This window comes from Falco cherrug, chromosome 5, assembly GCF_023634085.1.
Source record: "Falco cherrug isolate bFalChe1 chromosome 5, bFalChe1.pri, whole genome shotgun sequence".
In the NCBI taxonomy this organism is placed as follows: Eukaryota; Metazoa; Chordata; class Aves; order Falconiformes; family Falconidae; genus Falco; species Falco cherrug.
In genome coordinates this window covers 24,267,102-24,287,953 of record NC_073701.1, presented here as the reverse complement: position 1 = coordinate 24,287,953, position 20,852 = coordinate 24,267,102, and the positions used below count along the sequence as shown (strand labels likewise).

Genomic DNA, 20,852 nt, shown 5'->3' with positions numbered 1-20,852 from the left:
CGACAGGCGGAGAATATTTATGTTTTGGTTGGGGAGCTATGTCTGAAGAATAGGATTATATCAGTACGTTGACTGCAGGGTCTTGTCACCACAGTAATCTGCTGCAGGAGGAGGTCGTTTCTAGAGGTGGTATTTGGCGTGAAAGGCAGCGGGCCCCGGGCAGCGCGGGCCGGCGAGGCGAGCAGCAGTGGGGCTGGGACCTATTGTTTCTCTAAGCGGTTGCAGGGCTGTCCAGGTGTCCTGATTTAGAGGCTGCTCCTTGAGACAGGAAATTGTATCTTGTTCTGAGGTTTACTGTAATAAAGTACATAGTCCTGGGGGAATGTGCTGCTGGGCCCATGAATCACTTTATGGGCTGGCTGTTCTGACCTCAGCCCTGTGATTTATTCACGCCATACCGCAGCAGGAATGGCAAAAATGTAACCGGTGCATGGTCTTCCCAGCTTGCCCCCCCCTCCAACCCAGATGGGCCTTTAACTGGGAGGCTGCCATAAATCCATAAATGCAGGTTTGCTCAGAGCTGGCAGTTACACTTGTCTCGCCCAAGAGCTCTCTGCTGTGTGTCTGCTGGGGGTTTGGTGGTGGGGGAATCCTCTTGCTTCTCAGGTGTTTCCTTCATAGTTTTGGGGCCTTGTAGCAACTTGAGTTTCTTGTGTGAAGAAGTGAAAAATCTTGGTGCAATCGTGGTACTCTTTGCAAAAATGAGGCAGTATGCAGTGTGCAAGATTTTGGTAATCCCCTTTTTCCTTTAAGTTAACAATAAAAAAAAAAAATTAAAAAAGAAACCTGACTGTTTTCAGCTCAGGATGTCACTGATTTACACACTTTACCAGATGTACTCATACAATTCTTCTCTTAAGTAAATAGCATTTGCATTTACAGAGGTTGTTAAATGACATGTTTTTAGTCAAACCACAAGTGACAGGGACCAAGAGTAGATCCTGACTCTGAGCTCCACTTAGCCATGGTTCTATTTCAACTGACTATGTTTCTTTACAAGTTTTGCAGTTAGCAGTTGTTAGTATTAAAAATCTAGCGCTTTTCTTCGTTGGTGGTCTTTCCGTCTCAGTTTTTAAAAAGGTTTATTCTGCATGAAGCATCCTTATATTTTCCTGTAAATTCATAGGTACGTACCCTTCAGAAAATGCTCAGAATTTTTGTTGACGTGCAAAATACCTGTTTCTTAAGGACAGTTTCAGGATTAGAAGTTGTCCAGTTCACTCAAGTTCCCCCTGCCTCACAGTTTTCTGCGCCATCCCATGTGAATCTCCATACAGTTCAGTATGGACATACAGTACAGACAAATTCTTGCCATTTGTCTCCTTTAATCTAATTGTTTTCAATAGTGTAGATGTTACAGGGAACTGACAGAAGAAGCCATTTTTCCTCTAATAGTTTGTAAATAATACTGTTAGAATGAAGAAGCTGTAACCTATAAAGCAGTCTTCTTCCTTGCAACACGCTTGAGTTTCTGCCTTGAAGTTCTCATCCTGAAGTCTGCCTTGGAAAACATGCATGGTTTTTCCATAAAGTAGGTAAAGTTTAAACATCTTTAAATTTACCAAGAAATTTTGTCACAATAAATTAATCTTGCCACAAGTCTCAATACCTAAGTAGATGCCAAATTATACTTCTTAACAGTGGTACAACCAATTCAAGGGCAACTATATCAAAAGAAGCAAAAAGTTACTTACAAGAAAGTATGGGAACTTGCATTTATCTGTAGTGTGGACAGGTTTTCATGAGCCAGTCTCTCTGTGTGATACAAGCTGCTTTAAGTTTGTTTCTTCTATTTCACATCCTTGAAATCAGAGTTTTTTACTTTTTCTAAGATACTAGAGTTATATCTGAAAATTAACATGTGGTGATGTTTCCTCAATATGGCAGTGTTGGTGGAAGTTTTGTTTGAACTACAGGATAAAAACAGCTTCAAATTTATTCAGTTGAAAAGGTGTTGGTAGCTGCAGTATGCTAATATGAGGTTCTTCCAGTTCCCTCACGTATGAATGACTTGCTTTCTCAACATGTTGCTTAAGGTTCACTTAATTTGTGTCTCATTACAAAATGGGCGGTAACAGCTTACTTTGAGATCCATTACAGCTTACTGTTGAGCTCCATTTTTTTTTTATATAAAACTCTGAATCTATGCATGAAAAAAGAAACAGAAGTCATCATTATGCTTAGCAGGGATCTGATAGTGAAGGGTTTTCAGGGGTCTGTTTCCATGGTTTAGATCAGGCTTAACAGTGCTTGTCCTGGAGCACGGTACATGCTCAGTCTCCTAAACTGTTTTTACAGCATGCAGTTCCAGTTTCTTCCCATGAAGAACAGGAACTGCATGGAGATAACAGAAAAGAAGATGGTAGGATGCTCCCTGCTTACTGTAGAATGCCCGTTGCTTTAAGCATCTGGAAAGCTGTTTATCTTCAGAGCTCATCAGAATATACTGTAGTGCCAATTCAAACAGTCCTCTGCAGTAAGAGGCTGCAAGTAGCTACACCTACTTTCAGACCCAGATCTGAAAAAGGAAATTAAATGAAACCTCTCAGGCCCCTTCTGCTGCAATTGTGGAACTAAATATATCCAAATTTTATCCATAGCCCCTGACACCTGCTTCATTCCTGTCCTCAACCCTTTCAACAACTTCTGTTTGCTTAGAAACACTTTTTTGCCACTACTTAACCAGCGGTCATTGAAGCTACCAGGAGCAGGAAGCAAAGTGATGCCTCAGTGCTGAATGAAATTGCTTCCATCCTCTTTTTCCCCTGAGGCTGCTATTCCTGGCTTTATCCAGACACTTGGCGTTTCTTGTGCTCCCTTTTCAATCCATCTTCTGGGCAACAGCAGCAAACAGAAAAGACTGAAATACAGGTAGTAAGTGTTAGGATTAGGCTGGAACAGATGTCAGCACTAGTGCTGCTGTTGTTCAACCAAACCCTAAGCCATCCTTTGCAGAATTAATGCAAACAGTCACATATACTGTCTGACCTTATAGGAAATACATCTCTTTAGAAATCAGACAAGGGGGCTTTGGGAGAGAGGCGTGCACAATCATACAAAAGAACCCTCAGACCAGAGGGAGAAGGAAGTCAGGTAAGACACATGCAGGTTGCTAGTCAGAAAGACAATAAATAATGAAAGCAGTCTGTAACTAGCGAGAAAATTTGTTGAAATGCAGAAGAAAATTGAGGTGTTTGTAAAAGAACAACAAAATGAAGTAGCTCTGCACATCTGGTATGTAACGTGAAACCAAATGTCACAGGGATAATGGCAATTAATGGGAAATAGAATAATATTCACAGCTGGAATGTGGGTACAAGTTGTTCAGGAAAGTACAGGTGGTGTATATTAATGATACTGGTGATTCTGAGGAAATAAAGAAGTGATTGCATAAATTAAATAGCGTTACTTTGAGTCGAAATAATGTAAGGACCATAAAAGGAGTTATACAAAGAGAGTAGATGGTAGTCTGCTATGGATTTTAGGTGTAGAGTTGTGGTATATGTAAATAACAGTGGAGAAATGTGTTGTTATGGGAGACATCTATTTATTGGATACAAATAAAAGAAACTGCTGGACTTTTTAACTCAGTAGATGACCGAGAAGTAATGTTGGTTTAAGACTTTAGGATTGTAATAGGTGTTGATGATACTAGACAAGAAATCATCACACAAACCATCTTCAGTTGTAGTGACCACAAATTGGGTACACATGTTTAAATTAAAAAAAAACTATGCTATACAAGTAAAGTTTTCAATTTCAAAGTAGTAAACTGAAAAATTAAAAGAGTATTAGGTAGCAAGTAAATTGGACAGAAGCACACAGAGATTCTAGTGTAGAGGAAGCAGGGAATTTATTTCAATCTAAAGTCCAAAACTATGAGATCTTTTGATTCCAGACAAAGAAGAAAAACTTTAAGGAACAGTTACAAACTTAAGTGGCTGTATATCTGCATCCAAAAGGAAATTAGCAGCAGTTTTAAATATTGGTCAAGAGAGAGGGATGTTTCTGGGAGGCAGAAATTACACGAATAAATTGAGAACTGTGAAAACTCCTGCTGAATTAGACCTTCCAAGGGAAATAAAAGCAAATAATAAAACATTATATAGGCATAGATATAAAAAGATTGAGAAAAGAAGTGGAACCATAATGCACTGAGGACAGGGCTGAGATTAGCAATAGTATGCATATGGTCCCAAAATCAAATTAATGCATTTGCCTTGGTTTTCAGTGAGCAGACAGATAAAATATAAAGGAAGGAAGGTATGATGACCTATCAGAATAAGTATGTCAAGCTTGGAAAGAAGATAGATGCAGAAAGAAGAGGGATGAATTATACTAACCAGAAATAACATGTCATGATAGTCATTTGGCAAGGAGGTGGGTTCTCTTATCAGTTTGTATATTTGATTCCAGTCTAAAGGTTGGATAGTTTCCTGAAAGCAGTTATGTTATAAAATATGACTTTGGTTTTTCACATAATCAGAAACCATACGAAGACTGCAATATTGCTGTCATCGTTTGACTGATATGGCTGAAATTTCTTTCTACCATCTTCCACCTGAGGTCTGATTCATGAAGGTATAATTAAAGAACGATTGTTCTTACACTAGTAGTTGTGGTTGTTTGATATGTTACAATCAATGTGAATTCCGTAATTTGCTTTCCATTCTTATGTTTTGGCAGCGCTGGCTTTAACAACTAAAGGTTTAACATTGTCAGAGCATCTTGAAGAACTGCAGTTCCTCTAGGGATAGGGAACCTGTGGACAGATGTGGGTTCCTCGTGTCTATTCAGTGCTAGGTTTTAACTGGATTGCCAGGCTGCAGTGATACACGTGCTGACACCGGGGAGGGGGCAGGAACCTGAAAATGGGTGGGTAGAACCATCTCTTTCAGCAAGAGCCCTGTCTTGTGTCAGCTTAAGCCAACTCTGAAACCACGTGCTAAGTTAAAGGTCAACTTGTACTCAGCGGTGTCTCAGGAAAAGAAACTAGAGCTGCTTTTCTTATAAGGTCATTTTTCAAAATCTGGTGGATGTATTCTGGTGACATGTATTGCCTGGATGAAAATTATGCCTTAAGTTTGTGCTCTATTTGCACTGCTGTTAAACTGCAGATGAAGAAAGACAGTGCAAATTTCAGGACTTCCTGCTCAGGAAAGCCAGCTCCGTGGAACTTTAAAGCCTTGTGAGTACTTCTGTCTCTCATCCAGCTTCTGCACCAAAGGCTGGTAAAACAAGGAAAGCTGTCTTAACAAAATCCCAAACCCTCCTCCTTATAGGGACAAATCTCCTGTAACATGAGGTTCCAGGATTGAAGGTTCCTTCTAAATTGTGCCATCTTCAAGAACTCCCACTCTTTACAGGCAGGTAGGTAAGGCCCATGGACTATCAGTTTAGCAGCTGTGATATGCAGCAGCCACTCTTTCACTGGAGGAATTAATCAATAAAAATAGTTCAGGAAATTAGTTGTGGGTTGGAAAGTCCTTCTGCAAAAGCTTTTTAGGTATTTTTTTTTTCTGGACATGCTGGCAGACACAATCTAGAGCTGTACTGCAATTCTGAGTGCTCAGAGCTGAGAAATAAGAAGGACTAGGAATTGCAAATCTTTGCCTGCAGTGCCAAAACTCTACCTCAAGTGGTAAAACTAAGATGGAAAGCTGAAGTAAATGAAGGGCTAAAAATTGATGGGAAAGGTAATATAAAATGTTTATAGGATTACTTGTGACTGTATCAAATATGTTGAGGGAAAGGACTTTGAAAAGCATTGCTTATCAATCTTTGTAAGAAATGATGCTTCTGTGATTCTGGACATTTAGGATGTTAGAGAAAATGTGTATAGGAGGGTCTAAATATGCTGTCAGTATCTGTTTGGGATTTTTTAAAAAAGGACAGCACAAGTGATAATGCTTCCTGTGTCTGAAATCAACATTGATTATTATCACACCATTCATACAGTGGAAAATTAAAGGGACACCTTTTTTGTGACCACACAACTCTATTCACAAAGAATTTATATTTTTGTCTCTTGCTTTCCAGTTGTGGTCACTTGTATGTAATGACATTGAAACGAACAGTGAAAAGGTGTAAACTCAGGAGGCTTCAATTTACTGATGACAAACAACTTTTTATTTTCTTCTCACTTGGTTTGCTTGAATTTGCAAATCCTTTTTCGGTAGCTGTGAGAGTGTAGATCAGGGGTGAGAAAGACTGCTGATGTACCATCCAGACAGGGCAAAGGTAACATGCTGATTCGGGAAGCAAGTACAGGAATAGGAGTGGTGTTACCCCTTTTGACTGAGGGTGTAAGACTGTGTTTGCAAAGTTAATTTGCAGCCTGAGGTTTTGTTATTCCCAGTTGTACTTGAAAGAGCAGGCAGTACTTATTGCCAAGGTTCATTTTTTTCCCCACCGTCTTGCAGGGAGAGCTTGCTGCTGTTTCTTTTGTATAAATATTTTGCTCTCTTTAGGATACTTTGTGCTTTTCATTTAGCTGAATCTCAATTACTGCAGAAATTGTAGCTGCTGCAGAATTTGGCAACTTGTGTATTGAGGCACTGGTCTGTTGGCATCTTGAAATTATGTTCTCTGGTCTGACTGCCAGTATTTTTCGAAGTTACTTTTAGAAACCAAATTCTGATGCCTAGAGCTCTGCAAGGACTGCCTCCTCGCTGTGAGGTACTGCAGGTTCACTGACAGGCTGGTGACTGTTAACTGCTGGGATTTCAGGGTGTTAGAAACAGAAATCTACTCTTCATGTAGTTCAAACAGTTCAGAGTTTCTATGTTCTATATGGATGGTCTATAACCAGCAAAAAAAAAAAAAAAAAAAAAGTAGGAAAAAAAATACTAAGTTTGGAACTACCACTGTAGATGTGTTGACACAGTTTATGATGACAGGGAAACTGTCCCATTGGATCAGCTCTTTGGTGTGTTGCATTACTAATTACTTCTTGAGAGTTCATCACGTGTGACCCACCCAAACATTTTCATTCTACCAAACTCATGAAATTACTAAATACCATGTCCTAACACACTTATGTTCTAAGCTGTCACCGAAGTGTCTGTCTAGCTCTCATAATACTGCAATACTTTCACTGAGTCTCTTTGCCTGCTAGTTCTTTATGTTGTTGTCACTTCATGGGATGTTTTTTTTTAATTCACATGCAAATAATCCAGTTCTTATTGTAACGGTGATTCACCATGGTAAGTCTTACAAATGTCTGTGATAGAAAAGCATTAAAAGCTTTTATCAGTATTTTCTGTAGGCTTTGATTAAACGCAGTGGATAAAAATCAGAGAACTGAAGCAAGTACTGAGCAAGGAGCAGCGCTTTCCTTCTGTGGTGACTGATGCCCTTACCACTGGTGAGAGTAAGCAGTCTATGAAACAGCAGAACCTCCCCAGTTTGAAGCCTTGTGTATTAAAGGCATAACATCCATAATTACAGTTTATCTTAATATGCGAGATTGAAAACTCTGACAGGTCAGTCATCTCTCATGGAAGTGCAACAGTCTCTGTTGAAGGAACTGACTGGATTGCTAAGAGCTTGTAGTTACCTGAGCTCTCCAAATTTGTGTCCAGACCCCTAAATGTTGTAGTTCAATGCCAGTTGGAAGGAAAGCAGATTTGATCCCTATAATGAAACTAAGCCTGATGGAATTATCCCAGTTCCTCAGTGACATTAAAGTCAGAGCTGCTGCTGATCCCAAAATTGCTTTTGTATTTTCTCATCCACACTTTCAGAAACACTTCAGATAGGAAGGAATCTCATAATTTGAAGAAAAAATATGTAGAACAATGTATTTATAACATTTCTATATGTAATTTGTGTTCTTTCTGACATATGTAAGCATATTCTTTTACTATGTATTTTTTTTATGTTTTAAAGCGTCATTAATTTGGCACTGTTTGCAGCCTGTTGTTCTTTCTAATCATACAGCTGATAAATATTCCAGCACTATGACCCTGAGAACTGTGCTGCAAAGTACTAAAGTGCTTTTTAAAATTCATGCTTTACCAGAAGGATTCCTCTCCTTTAATAGGAAGGAGCTGTGAAAGAATTACAGTCTCGTGAAACCAAGTACTATAGAGAATCATTTAAAGACATCTTGTTTCTGTTAGTATTTGTAAGCCAGAGGACAAACTTGGCAACCCTGGTAGTTAAAACATTCTTAGTGTTGTGGATGAACCTTTTTTATTACTACTTATTGGACTTATCCTGCTACAGCTTGTTATCCGGGCTACAGCACATTAGTCCTGCAGTGCTGAGGGTTACTGAGTAGTTAGAAAATCTCATGTCCCCATTTTCAAAAATATGCTCTGTTTCACCAAAGAGGAAAAAGAGGAAAGAAACAAGACTGATGTCTGCAGTACTCCAGGGAGATGTGTTACAGTTTTCACTGCACACTAGGGTGTTTTGGTGCTAATGGGACTTAGTAACTGAATCTATATGAGCTGTAGTTCCTTATTTTCTAGGTTCATTCAATACTTGGTCACTCAAACTACCAAATCACTTCTTTATCTTCACCCCAAGTCTATACAAGAAATCACATCTGTGCTGTGTATGTCTTTTTCTAGGGCTTCTGTAAGCATGTGTATGAGATACTAGCACCTGACATTTTTAATAAAGTCACTGCAGCTGAAATATTTTCTAAGAAAAATATTGTTTAGCATTTGAGGTTAAATGATGTACAATTCTTTAAGCCCTGTGTGCTAGAGAAAGATTTTTAGAAAATACTGCTTTGCTGGATGCCTTTTATTTCTACAGTTTGTATTATTAGTAATATGTAGCAGTATAATAGTACATTGTTCTGATTTTTAAGCTTTCATTTAAAAAAACCAAACAGTTTCTGTGGCTGAGGGATATTCTTAAAGCTTTGCCTTGATTGAAGGCCTGTACTGAAAACCAAACTGCAGTTTAAACTGTTGCCATCTTGTCCAGTTATCTTCCCAAAATCAGACATTTCCATTCAAGGTCTGAAGGAGATGTGCCTTTGCACACTATTCTTTGTTGTGTGTTGACAAAAGTATTAGGATGGCCAGTAAATGCAACAGGACAACCTCATCAGGAATGCTTCAAAAGCTCACGATATTTGGCGTCAGGGGAATTCAGTTATGGCTGTTTTCAGTGGCTTCTCGGCTCTGCAGTCCTTGCTGCCCTTCCTAAGACATTTCAGTCCTCTGGATCTGTCCGTATCTCAGAGTTGGAGTCACTCATTATCACTGTGTCGTTGGCATCGGCTATACGAACTCTCAGTCCCAGCTGAACTGCAAACAGAACGGAGACCATGGATGAATCACAAGTACTCTAAAGGCAGCTCTAACTCTATTCTGTAGCTATCTATTTTTAAAAAGGTACACGCATCTTTCTTTGCATTTTTTTTTTTAAGACTGCAAACAGAGCAAATAATGTTGATCTTGATCTTCAGATTATATCTGCTATCATCTGTTAGGAATTGAACCTACTGGTCTTGGTACCACTCAGGTCTGTGGTGATCATGAGCCACATTCAGTGAAAGGCTTCAGCATAAATAGAAGGGAAAAGAAATCTTCCTCTTTTTATCCAATTCAGAGTTAATCCTAACCCTCTTTTCACTAGATTTTCTACGCTATTGCCTCTTCAGGTTTTTCTTGGTATTATTCAGTCTGGTTTAAAATCTGCTTACCTTTTGTGACCTGCCATACAGCTCAGTTCAGGCTATAGAACCTCCCCAAATGGAGAGATAAATAGGCAGTTTCCCCTCTGCTGAGCTGCTGTTGCCACAACTACACCACTGCCCGTATCTGAAATACCAGAACTAAGTGAGCTATGTTTCTGTAGTAACTCTGGCGTTAGCTAGCATTGTAAAAGCTCAGCCATCTTGGGTTGTGCAGCAAGTACATGCTTTGCCCGCCTAGCAGAATATTTCAGGACCACCAGTGTTATGAACTGAAGACACATGCAGTTTTTCTGAAGAAGCTTAAGCCTGTGTCACTGTTACTTAAACTGAAGCTGTGCTTTTACAACTGACTGCAGCTCTCCTGACAGATGGTTTGTTCATGTGCTACCAGCACCATTCATGCAGCAGCCCATTTTCTCCTTCTTGCCGCCTTACCTGCCTTACAGCATGTTCTTCTGGTCTCCCTGGGGATAACAGCTCTCAAGAAGAGAAACAAGTCAGTTTTGTAGTGCTCTTCAATCACAATTTTTGTCTTCTGCTTCGTGAGACTTGCTTTTTGTCGTCTTTTAGAATCATTTTAGCAATACCAAGCTCTGTTGAGAGCAGTAGTGCACCATTGCAGACATGTCTCCTTCCAGCAGAGTTGGCAGTGACACCTGCACTTCTCCCTTATGAAATAGTATACGTTTAGCTTGCAGAATTCAAAAATGCAGCTACAACGAATGTATCACATCATCGTATTTTTTTCTTACTTTGGGTCAGTTCCAGAAAACAGTCAGAAAGCCACACCACCTTTCACACCACTTCTTGACCAGCACCCTGCCTCACATACAATGTAGCACTGAAGATTTGGCCATTGGGATATTTTTTTCTAAGGCATGGTGGCGAAGTTAAATCAGAAAAAAAACAAGGAATGGTCTGCTACCCATATCTCACTGTCCTGGTCCTGGACTGTTCACTTAAGAAGTAGAGGTGGGCAACAAAGGATTTGATTGCAGAAGGCATGCTTTACATGCTGTTTGAGGCACCTCTAATTTCCATACCAGAGTAACGGCTATATAGATACTGTTACAGGGATATTCTTGGCTCTGGTCCTGAATCATCAGCAAGGATTGTGGGTTTACTATTAAAAGAATAAGTGTTTCTTTAGAATCAAAACAGATTACTCTAAAGCAAGTGAAAATGACCAGAGCTCTAAGCCAGCCTGTCTTTCCCAGGATACCGATAGCTAGAAAAAAGCAGAGGTCATGGATCATGTTCTGTCACTTCACTCTTATTGATATTTTTCATGTTTCAGGCAGACATCCAAAATTGGATACTTTTGTATAAAGCAAAAGCAACAGAACCGATGTGGCAACAATAATGCACCTATTATTGGTCGTTCCCACACCTGCCATTTTGACGCTACAACTGAGAACCTGATGTGCATCTTTTCCTTTCTTCTGCTCCATTAAATCATGAGAATATTTATATTGCTTCATAGTATAAATGTATTTAGAGTATTGTTTTGTTATCCTACAGTGTCTAAAAAAATTGCCTAACTTTGTGGTATTGTGTCTTGAAAGACAAGGAATAATTTAAGGTGCTAGTTTTTCTCTATATGGTCAAGGCAGGATCCAAGTACTCTCTAAACTGGATCTGTCAGATTTTTGATATGCTGATAGTCCTCTTAAAGCAAACTTACTTGAAGCTTGCATACTTGTACAAGAAACACCATATAAATCCAGAGATAAATTTGACCCACAGAAAGTCTGTTGTGTGAGTCCCTTCTGCTGTCAGATGGTGAATAGTTCTGTCTATTGAAACACACCTTTTCCTCTTGAAATAGATGTTTCTTTCACATTTTTTGATACAGTATATATGGTTTCAGCTGAGATCCTTATAAGAGCAAACTTCTGTGTATGGGTAGCTTCAGCAAAACTCTAGAATTCATTGGAGTAACTGAGGAGATGAACAAAGATCACATCTTAGCAGTGGGTTTTTTATGTGCTAGTTTCTTCTGCTGTGCAGTGGTAGAAGTCTTAAGCTTTCACTGGCATAAATATTTCCAAGAGCTCTGTCACTGACTGGGACCAGAAGAAGCCAGGTCATAAATGAGTCGCCCTCTTCTCACTTAAACCTGTAATACGTAAGAAAAAGTTGTTCTTCCACCCCAGCTATCGTTCATCTGAAAGTGGTTGTGGACTTGTTCATCACTGAATCAATTTCCACCTATTGTCTTAGCAAAACTTCACGCCTTTCAAGTGAGAGCAGTTTCTTTGGTTTTTTCCCACCTGGAAAAAATCACAAGAGCTTTTTAAATGTGTTGTCTCACCCATACAACTCTCAAAAAGGAACAACCTCAGAACCTGGTGGTTTCTGCTCCGGGGCTGTGGAGACAGCATGCCCTTCACATAACTCTGTGAGCAAAAGTGGTGTGCGGGCTACTGCCAAGCTGGGTTAAAATGTTGTAGCCCTGACCTGCTGCTTAGAGGCTACCATCTACTCAGATCTGTCAACAGGACTGCACACGTAGTCATTCCTGGTCCCATTCTATTAAAATACTGTGTTGAGGGGGTTTTATTAAGAGTCAAAACAGTATTGTTCAAGAAGCAAATATATATGCAGTTATTCTTACAGATTGGAGAAGGGATGACTAAGTAAGTACCCAGGACAGTAAGTTCTTTGTGCTGCTGAGCTGCAGCCAATGCAAGTTATCTGACTACATCCTACATATTTAGGTATGCATCTCCCCACACCCTTGATCTAAGCACTGAAGTACCTGATGAAGCTATTTCATGCTCTGTCCTCAGAAACATTAGTATATTAAATACACTTTTTCATGCTCACCAAGGTCATAAAATTTTCAGTATTTTAACAGGTAAAAATTTCTGTACTCTGGTAGTACCAGTCATTTCCCTTTTGAAGACTTTGGTTTAAAAGTCCAGTATGTTAGATGTGTATGTTCAAAACATCAATATTAAATAAAAGTGTTGTCCATGTGTCCTGTTCTCAAATTTTCTCAGTCATGTATTCTTTCACATGGAGCTGAAAGAGTACTTTTTGCAGCAAGTATCTGTAGCCACAATTACAAATTTGTAAGATTAAGTTAGTTGTTTAGAAAGAAGATAGTGGAAGAAAAAGAGAAAGATGTTTTACTACAAATAAAGTCTGCTCAAGGAGGGGTAACAGGTGAATTAGAAAAAGCAGATTTAGTGCCACTGCTATGCTCAACAGTTTGCCAGTGTGGTCCTAAGTCACCAGATTGTGATGGGTCTTTATTAAAAAAGATCTTGTTAACAAACAGAAAGATACATTGGTATAATTAAAAGCAATCTTAATGCTTTGCATTAAGCTTCTCTAACTTTTCTTATATCTTTAATGAAAGGTGTAAAATAAGTGTTACAGCAATAGCGTAATAATTACTATTGACTGATTAGCAGGATAGTTTAAACACATTGATATTTTTTTAAAAATCATTCTCTGAAATCAGCAATATTAATATGCCTTTTTTTATAAACTAGCACAGGTAAAATCTTGGATTATTTGGGAATTTGATATTTTTACTACTTTAGCTGCATTTGTAACTGAATTTTCAGATGAAAGGTAGCTAGGAAATCTGTAGTATTCAGAGTTTGTATTTCATCATCACTCCTACATGATGCTATCTTCCACACCACCACAAACGATTAGGACCTCATTTTATTTATTCTTTGCAAGGTGGTGAGAGGTGGGACAAGCCACCCCTATCGGGCAATAAGGCCAAAGTTTTCTTTTATGTTCTGTTGTATGTCCTGATTTGGCCACACCAGTTAAGGTGAGTATTAAGGTCAAAGGACAGAAATAGTTGTTTTCCCTAACATAGAGCAGGCCTTTCAGTTCATTTGAGAACTACCATTTTATGGTCAGGGCTGTTGTCTTTGTCTTCTCTCATCCTAGTATCTATAAAATGCTTCCGAACTCAATTTGTTTTTTGTTAGTGGGAAAGAGTATGGCAAGGTTGTGTTTCTATATCTAGTTATTATAGTGCTTGGCCCTCAAGATCTTGCTACAGCGTATTCTTGCTTACACCATTTCTGCAAGGCTACAAAAGGTTTGTGATGAAGGCAGGCTTACCTTTGTCTTAATTACTCAGGACATGCATCCAACAAGCTCATTATATCGGTTACTCGCAAAAAAAGCCAAAGAATAGCTCAAGCATTCTTGAAGGCATCTGTTTCAACGTCTGTTGTGTAGCACAAAAGTGTCTGTGTCATCATTCCCTTCTGGGAATACACTGTATTGTTCAAGTGATTTCAATAAACTTGTCACATGCCACCTTCCTTCTAAAATAGCTGCATGAATAGGCAGTATAACGTAATATAATTTAACACAGAAGTCTTATGATTAGTCCAGTATTTTTGCATGTATTATCAAAATTCTGTTCTGGAAGTGTTTAAAACATTATAAAGAAAATGTTCCACCAAAGTAACAATAAATGGTAGTTATTAAAAACTAGGAAGCTGAGTGCAGAACTATAACACATTATAATTTTTTTTTCTTATCCTATAAGCAATAATATGGTATCGGCACAGTCATTTAGGGGGAGGCAGGTGGGTCTTGGCTTCCTGCTCCACCAGCAGACATATGACCGTGACAAACCTACTTATTGCTGCTCTTCAGAGCTGCATGCTGCTACAGCATTTATGGTTCAATGCTTTGTAGAGGCTTCTTCTAAGTTTTGCAGGTTAATAATGTATTAATGTTTTTTTCAGACAGGAAGCCCTTCTTGCTGCCATTAGTGAAAAAGATGCCAATATTGCTCTGCTAGAACTTTCATCCTCTAAGAAGAAGACCCAAGATGAAGTGGCTGCACTGAAACGAGAGAAAGACCGTCTTGTGCAACAGCTCAAGCAGCAGGTGGGTAGAGGAGGGCTATGAAGGAAGCTGGTTAATAAACTGGTGTGAGATTATTATCTTGGTTTATGGAACTAATAAGTATAATCCTGTTGTATGTGGATAGAAAGTACATAAATAATGATTTCAAACCAGCTTCCAGTCATGAAGCCTGCAAAACGAGGTGGGGAAAGAAGGAGTCTCAATGCTGAAGGAAGTTTTTTTGTGTCACTGCCTGAGTAGTAAATGTTTGATAGAATATATAGGAAGCTGTGAATGAGAAGGACATTGATTATTATTTTCTGCAGTCACAAATAACCACAGATTCAGGGAAATGTAGTGATACCTCTCTTGATGGTCTGTATTTGCCTTGTTGGGGAAGAAGCATACATGGAAGAGAATTCTCCTTGCTCAAATATGAATGTGTTACACCACACAGTCTCTACTGTGTGATTTCTAATCTGTGACAGGAGGACCATATGCAAACAGCAGCTACTAAAGTAGAATTTGGGAAGCCTTGTGCTTGTGAGAAGATTGGTCCTTTCCTGTTTCTGGCCTCTCCCATTGCTAAGATCTTTTTGTGTTGACACAACAATCAGAAAAAGTGTGTTTCCATTCAAGCATTTAATACTGTGTTTCAGTATTGAATGCAATGCAAAAAATACACTGCCATTAAAACACAGAGGAAGCAAAAGGCATCTCTGGCAATAACAGATTTAGGATCTGAAAAATCTGTAGGTTTTTCTTCAGCACTTCTGGTGGATTTTTCTGAGTTACTCCCTTGCCACATACATAGTAATAGCACATATGCTGCTGCCAATCCAGTATCAACTTCTTCAGTGCCACCGTTTCCATCTTCACAAAGTTTTACATGCAACATTTCATCTGTCAACCAGGTGATTTCTGTTGCTGTCAAAGACAGTAAGACAAAACCTGTTCTGCTTTCCGATAAGGGATTTCTCTCAGTCCTTCTTCCTTAGGAGGCACAAGTAGGTTATTGGCCATGTATTTTGAAGATAACAATTATTTAAGGTTTAATTTAAGAACAGTGATTTTTATTGTTACACCAGATTCAAAATGAGCAAGAAGTATAGTTTACAGTTTTGTATTATTTACTTTTGAGCGACAGTAGTAATTACTCGTCAGCCAGATGGCATCCCCCTAGAACAGGATTCAGAAGCAGTCACAGCAGTATAGAGTACTTATTTTCTTCATGTAATTGGCTGTAGGTATAACAGCCTTAATATATATTACTATGCATTCCAAGAGAAATAGGAACTTTATTGTCAGTTCTTGTTGTCCCGAGTTTAAAATCTAGCACTTTCATGCCCCTTGCCCTTCCCAGTTTCCTTCTGATTATCCTTTGTGGACAGATGGAACAATCTTTAGTGTTTTGTGGTGGGTTTTTTTCTGCTGAGAATTTGTGTATATTCAATTCTGTGTTAAGGTTGTGATTATATGTAATGCCTTAGGTTTCATTTAGGTCATTTTTTTAACAAAGTTGTTGTTCATATCATTATTTTTCAGTACTGGCAAGTCTTACAATACCATGTGTGTTCCTGAAAGGACATGGCCATTTCCTTTAAGGATTCTAAGTGCTTTTCTGTATAGGTGTGGGATACTTCATTTCCCAGATACACTAAAATCGCAAAGGAGATTAATTTGAAATTCTTCTTGCTATTAAGTGAGACCAGTTCTGAGCTGATGTTGGAGCAATAGTCCTTTTTCAGAAGATTCATTGACATATCCAAATGCCTTTTGAAGTTTTTTGTTCCAAAACTGGCATCGGCTATAAAGTCTTATCATTTTTTAAGATGGTTTAAGACTGTCATCTCAAAAAAAAAAAAAAAAAAAGAAGAAAGCAGAAAGTAATCTCTTCAACGTATCTGTGCTATGAGTAGTATGAATAGAAGCTATATATAGGTAGTATAAGTATAAATATAAAATCACAGATAATAGGGCTTCAAGGTATTCTCCAGTGCATCCCAAATCCCCAAGGCAGAATATATGTTTATATATAAACAATCGAAACTATATTTGAACCATACCTGAGAAATATTTATTTGACCTAATAGAAATTTGACACATCCTCCCTAAAATCTATCATACATCTTAAGGATGTTTAATCTTTTATCCTTTTTTGTGTGCAGCTTTCAACACATTGGAAGGAAAGCTCTCAAAGTTATTTGTCATGGGACAGTAATACTCACCACCTCTATAAGTTGCAGGGGATCTGAAATAGCATTTATGTTTTTTCAGTACCAATAGTTTTGGTATCTACTTTTTCTGCATCAATTCAAATGATACCAACTGTGACAGCTCCGGAAATAAGACATGGGTCAGAAGAGAAGGCTATGAGATTTTACAGGATCATTACCAATATAGTCAAAGGGAATCTCATTTTTCCGCATGCTTTGCAAATAATCTCTGTGCTTGGCCCTTGCGGTCCTCTTCAGTTATTACAGGTCACCAGCCTCGTATTTTCCAAGAACTGCTGCTTCATCAATTTAAGCTTTCTCTATGTGGACCCTTTTCTGTATCTTGAGAACACAGGTCCATCTGTGTTTGCCAGCCTCCACAGAACTACATAGCATTTCAGGAACTTTCTGAAAGTTTAGCTGCAATTCCTGAATTTACAGTAGAAACTGTTGCTGAAAAACCTTTGAGACTCAGATGTATTGAACACAGCTGTTCAAGATGCCAGTTAATCAAGATCTTCTAGAAGGCTTTCAAAAACATTTCTGGAGCCTAAAAAGTAAATTCAACCCTTCAAATCCAAAGCTGGGATCCTGACCTCAGTAATTCCTTCCACCTTTAACACTGTTTCAGAGCTGTTGAACTTCCTGATAAGTATGTGGTATTTCAGTCCATCCCATTTCTAGTAAACGCCTAGCCTTCATGGTGGGAAAACAGCGTTTTCAGTTGACCGGCAGGCACAGTTGACTAAAACATTTCCATTTCCACGTATGTAGGATGCAAAAAGAAGTGCTGAGCAATATCAGAAGGGGGTGATTTGTGCAAAGAGTTATGCATGCTGTGGTGGGTACCATAGACCTGATTGCTAAATCTCATTGCAAACTGGAGAGAGCCTCTGACAGAGAGAGCTCTTTGGGAAAGGAGCTTTTTGATTACACTGCAGTAGTGTGTGTGAATGGACCCAAGTGTGTATGACAGGATTCGGATTATGCCTTTTCATTGCTTGTGCTGGTTACTGTTGAGTTGCTACAGTAGTTACCACTGTTAGCAAACTGGCTTACTGTTAATTGACCTTTCTTAGAGTGTACAAAGATAAAACTCACTCACAAAACAAAACCTCATTTTACTGATGAGCCTTGATTTACTTCTTAAAAAGAAATAAATATCAGCTTCTTCAGCCCTGCAAATTCAGGTGATTTTTATTTATTTAAAAATATTGGTGAAGACACATGGATTCCTTGAGGAAAGGTGGTATAGATTTTGGAGGACTCTGCAGTTATTCCTTGCTTTAAGTCTCCTTTCTCCCTTCCCAACACTGTCCCATTCCTGGTCGCTCGCACAGGAAGGGTATTACTGCGAAAGAGAGGGAAAGAGTCCTGCCAAAGACATTTTGGTTCTTTAATTTCTTTAAGTATGTGTATTAAAATTTGGATGAAGAGAGGCATTTCGGAAAGAGGATATGGCATCAATGTTGTTTTAATTTAGAGTTTCTGGGCTCTGAATTGCAGGAATGTGCCTCAATATAGAGGCCATTTCCTAATGAGGCACTCGGCATTGACCAAGCTTTCCAGTAAATGGAGCTGCCTGTTTCATATTGCTTGTCAGTTTGCATGAGGGATTTTCTCTGTCATCGGAAAGGCAGGCCAATTGCAGGGCAAGGGTCACCAGCTAATGTGGTCCCAATTTACTTCCTCCCAGAGTACTTTGTCTCCGTGAGTAGTTCATGGAGAAGCAGTGGGTTGGGAGGCTGCTTCACCAGAGGGGGCCGGGGCTGATGCAAGAGAACAGAGCTGAAGGGTGGCTAACAAAGTCCAGATGTAGCGTGGTGAGCGCCAGCCAGCGTGCTCACATTATGCACCATACAGAAGCCCCCACGATGTATGTCACACTGGAATTGACGGAGACCCAAGGAGCTTTGGCCTGCATCGGGGCAGCACGTCCACTGCTCATCTGTTAGAAAGTAGCCTGTTTGCCATTTATGCCTTTCCTTGTCAAGCCAAGTTTTAACCATCAGGATATATTTATTTTGTAACAGGGTGAAGCGCTGATCTGTAGCATCGAGTTGCAAAGGGAAGGCATGTCTGAATGGGCTGAGGTTTTCCTGTCTGTGGGCTTTGAGTCTTAAATGGTTGGGGTTTTCTAGTAGGAGCTGTTTGGAGGAAAGGTTGTCATTTTCTGTGTTTGTACAGTGTCTCACACAGTGGGAGCCTGACTTGACCAACATCCCTAGGCACTACTATGCCATAAATGTTAAGTAATAGTGGTGCAATTTTTAGTAGGCTCTGAACCTTATTGGTGTCCGTTTTCTGAGACTTTGGAGTATTATTCAATTGAGTAGTTTGTAGATTGCTGTATTCTCTTGTATTATTATGTAATGTTTTGTAATTATTCTAGATTGTTTTATAATATACTATAGCAGAAGTTACCAGGAACCAGCTTGAATCGGTGTTACCGATGATGGGATCTCAAAATTTTTATTTGAAGTGGTGTGACTCTAGGTTAGATTAACACTGGACATGTTGTTATTATGCTGTCTTGTTCTAAATAAAAGTAATTTACAGATCGGTTCCTCAGTCTTTAAGAACATGTTGAGTTTTGATCCTCCATTTCAGCATGCTCACAGAACCACCCAGCATAAGCTTTCTCCACATATTTCACGAATATACTTTTCTTCTACCACACAGATTTTTAATGAAAAATAATGAATAGTACTGGGCTCAGGACAGAGTTCCATGTAACCCACTTGATTTATTCAGCTATGCCTGTAATCTGTTCTGAAAGACTGTTAGTGAAGGAGACCTTCAGTCTTGGGAAGTCTTTTCTGTGGCTCATCTGTCTTTATCCTTATAATGTCGTTGTGCATCTATAATATCCCTTACTGCAATTTAAGCTCATTACTACTTTTTCTATCTGTTGTGGGTATAGACTATTTCTTTGCACTTTTTAGCAGCCATTTTGGTTTACACAGAGGTATCTCCTATGTGTTACTCTCTAAACTGGGTAGACTCAGTTCTTCTAGTTTTCATGTGTCTTGTTTTCTAGATATCTGATCATTCCAGTTGTTCTTTTTTAGATTAGATTTGATTTGATTTGTGTGATATCTGAAACTGACAAAGCTCAAAATGAGGCCTTTCCTTAGCCGAACTTGTCATGAACATGTCATGTGAGAGTGTTAGGAACCTTAACGGAGTCTTCTAAAACCTGCCCAGTTCCCACAGGTTCCCCAAAATAACCATTAATAGCTTTCGTTATAGTAGATAAACTCTTCCCTAGTATAGTATGGTATGGTATAGCATAGCATAGTATAGTATGGTATAGTATAGTATAGTGTAGTCAGAGCTAGAAAATTGGAAGACATCTGATTTTTTTTGAGTACCATCTCATTTGTTCTTTTCTTTTTCTGACCTAAAATTATGTTCTCTGGGAATGGAAATAATTTTTGTTAGTCACCTAAAGTACAGTTTTTAGTGAAGACTTGACACAGAAAAGACACGAGCACTTTGAGCTTCTTGACTTTATTTTTTGATGGCTTTCGCTTTTGACTGAGTAGATTAACCTTTGTCTTCAGCTTTCTTTTCATTCTAATGTGTACTTTTTCTCCATTAGTACTTCCATCACCTTTCCTGTTCTTGCCACATACACTCTTGCTATTTGCTTATACTTAACTTAGTGAAAAGAGCTCCTTTCTATTTTAGTGAAGGGAGATAAGAAACCTCATGCCGCTGAAAGTATGAGTTATGGAGTTAGCTTGCTTACTATTCAGAGGAATCTTTAATAACTGTCATTCCCTTCTACTCTATATCCTCATCAAGATCATTCCTTCCTCTTTGGGCCAGCATGAATTTGAGGGGCTGTTATTCACCATTCTCATAAATTGAGAGGAATTATTTGGTGATGACTAGTAGTATTAATAGTTAGCATTTATGCAATATTTAATATGTATTTCATCCAGTGATGCAAGTCCCAAAGCTGTTTTCTCTGTGCTACTTCGTGCTTCTTCCCTGCAAAGATTTTGGCTGGCTTTCCTTATGAGCTCAAGGTACTGCAGAGATGTGTTTCTCAAGTAAACGTGGTGGTTCATAGGATCATGAGGAAAAGGAAAGAATTTTAGATTCCAGAATAGCTTCGCCCCCTGAAAATG

At 38.8% G+C, this 20,852-nt stretch overlaps 1 protein-coding gene across 11 annotated transcripts in view; it reads left to right on the top strand.

The window, feature by feature from the left end:
- The window catches only part of ERC1 (ELKS/RAB6-interacting/CAST family member 1), a 304,473-nt gene that overhangs the window by 232,096 nt on the left and 51,525 nt on the right, over window positions 1–20,852 (top strand). For all 11 annotated transcript variants that reach the window (XM_055711657.1, XM_055711655.1, XM_055711653.1 and 8 more), the window contains one exon: window positions 14,395–14,539. In XM_055711657.1, coding sequence (XP_055567632.1) covers window positions 14,395–14,539 — 145 coding nt within the window. The remainder of the gene's footprint in view (window positions 1–14,394; window positions 14,540–20,852) is intronic.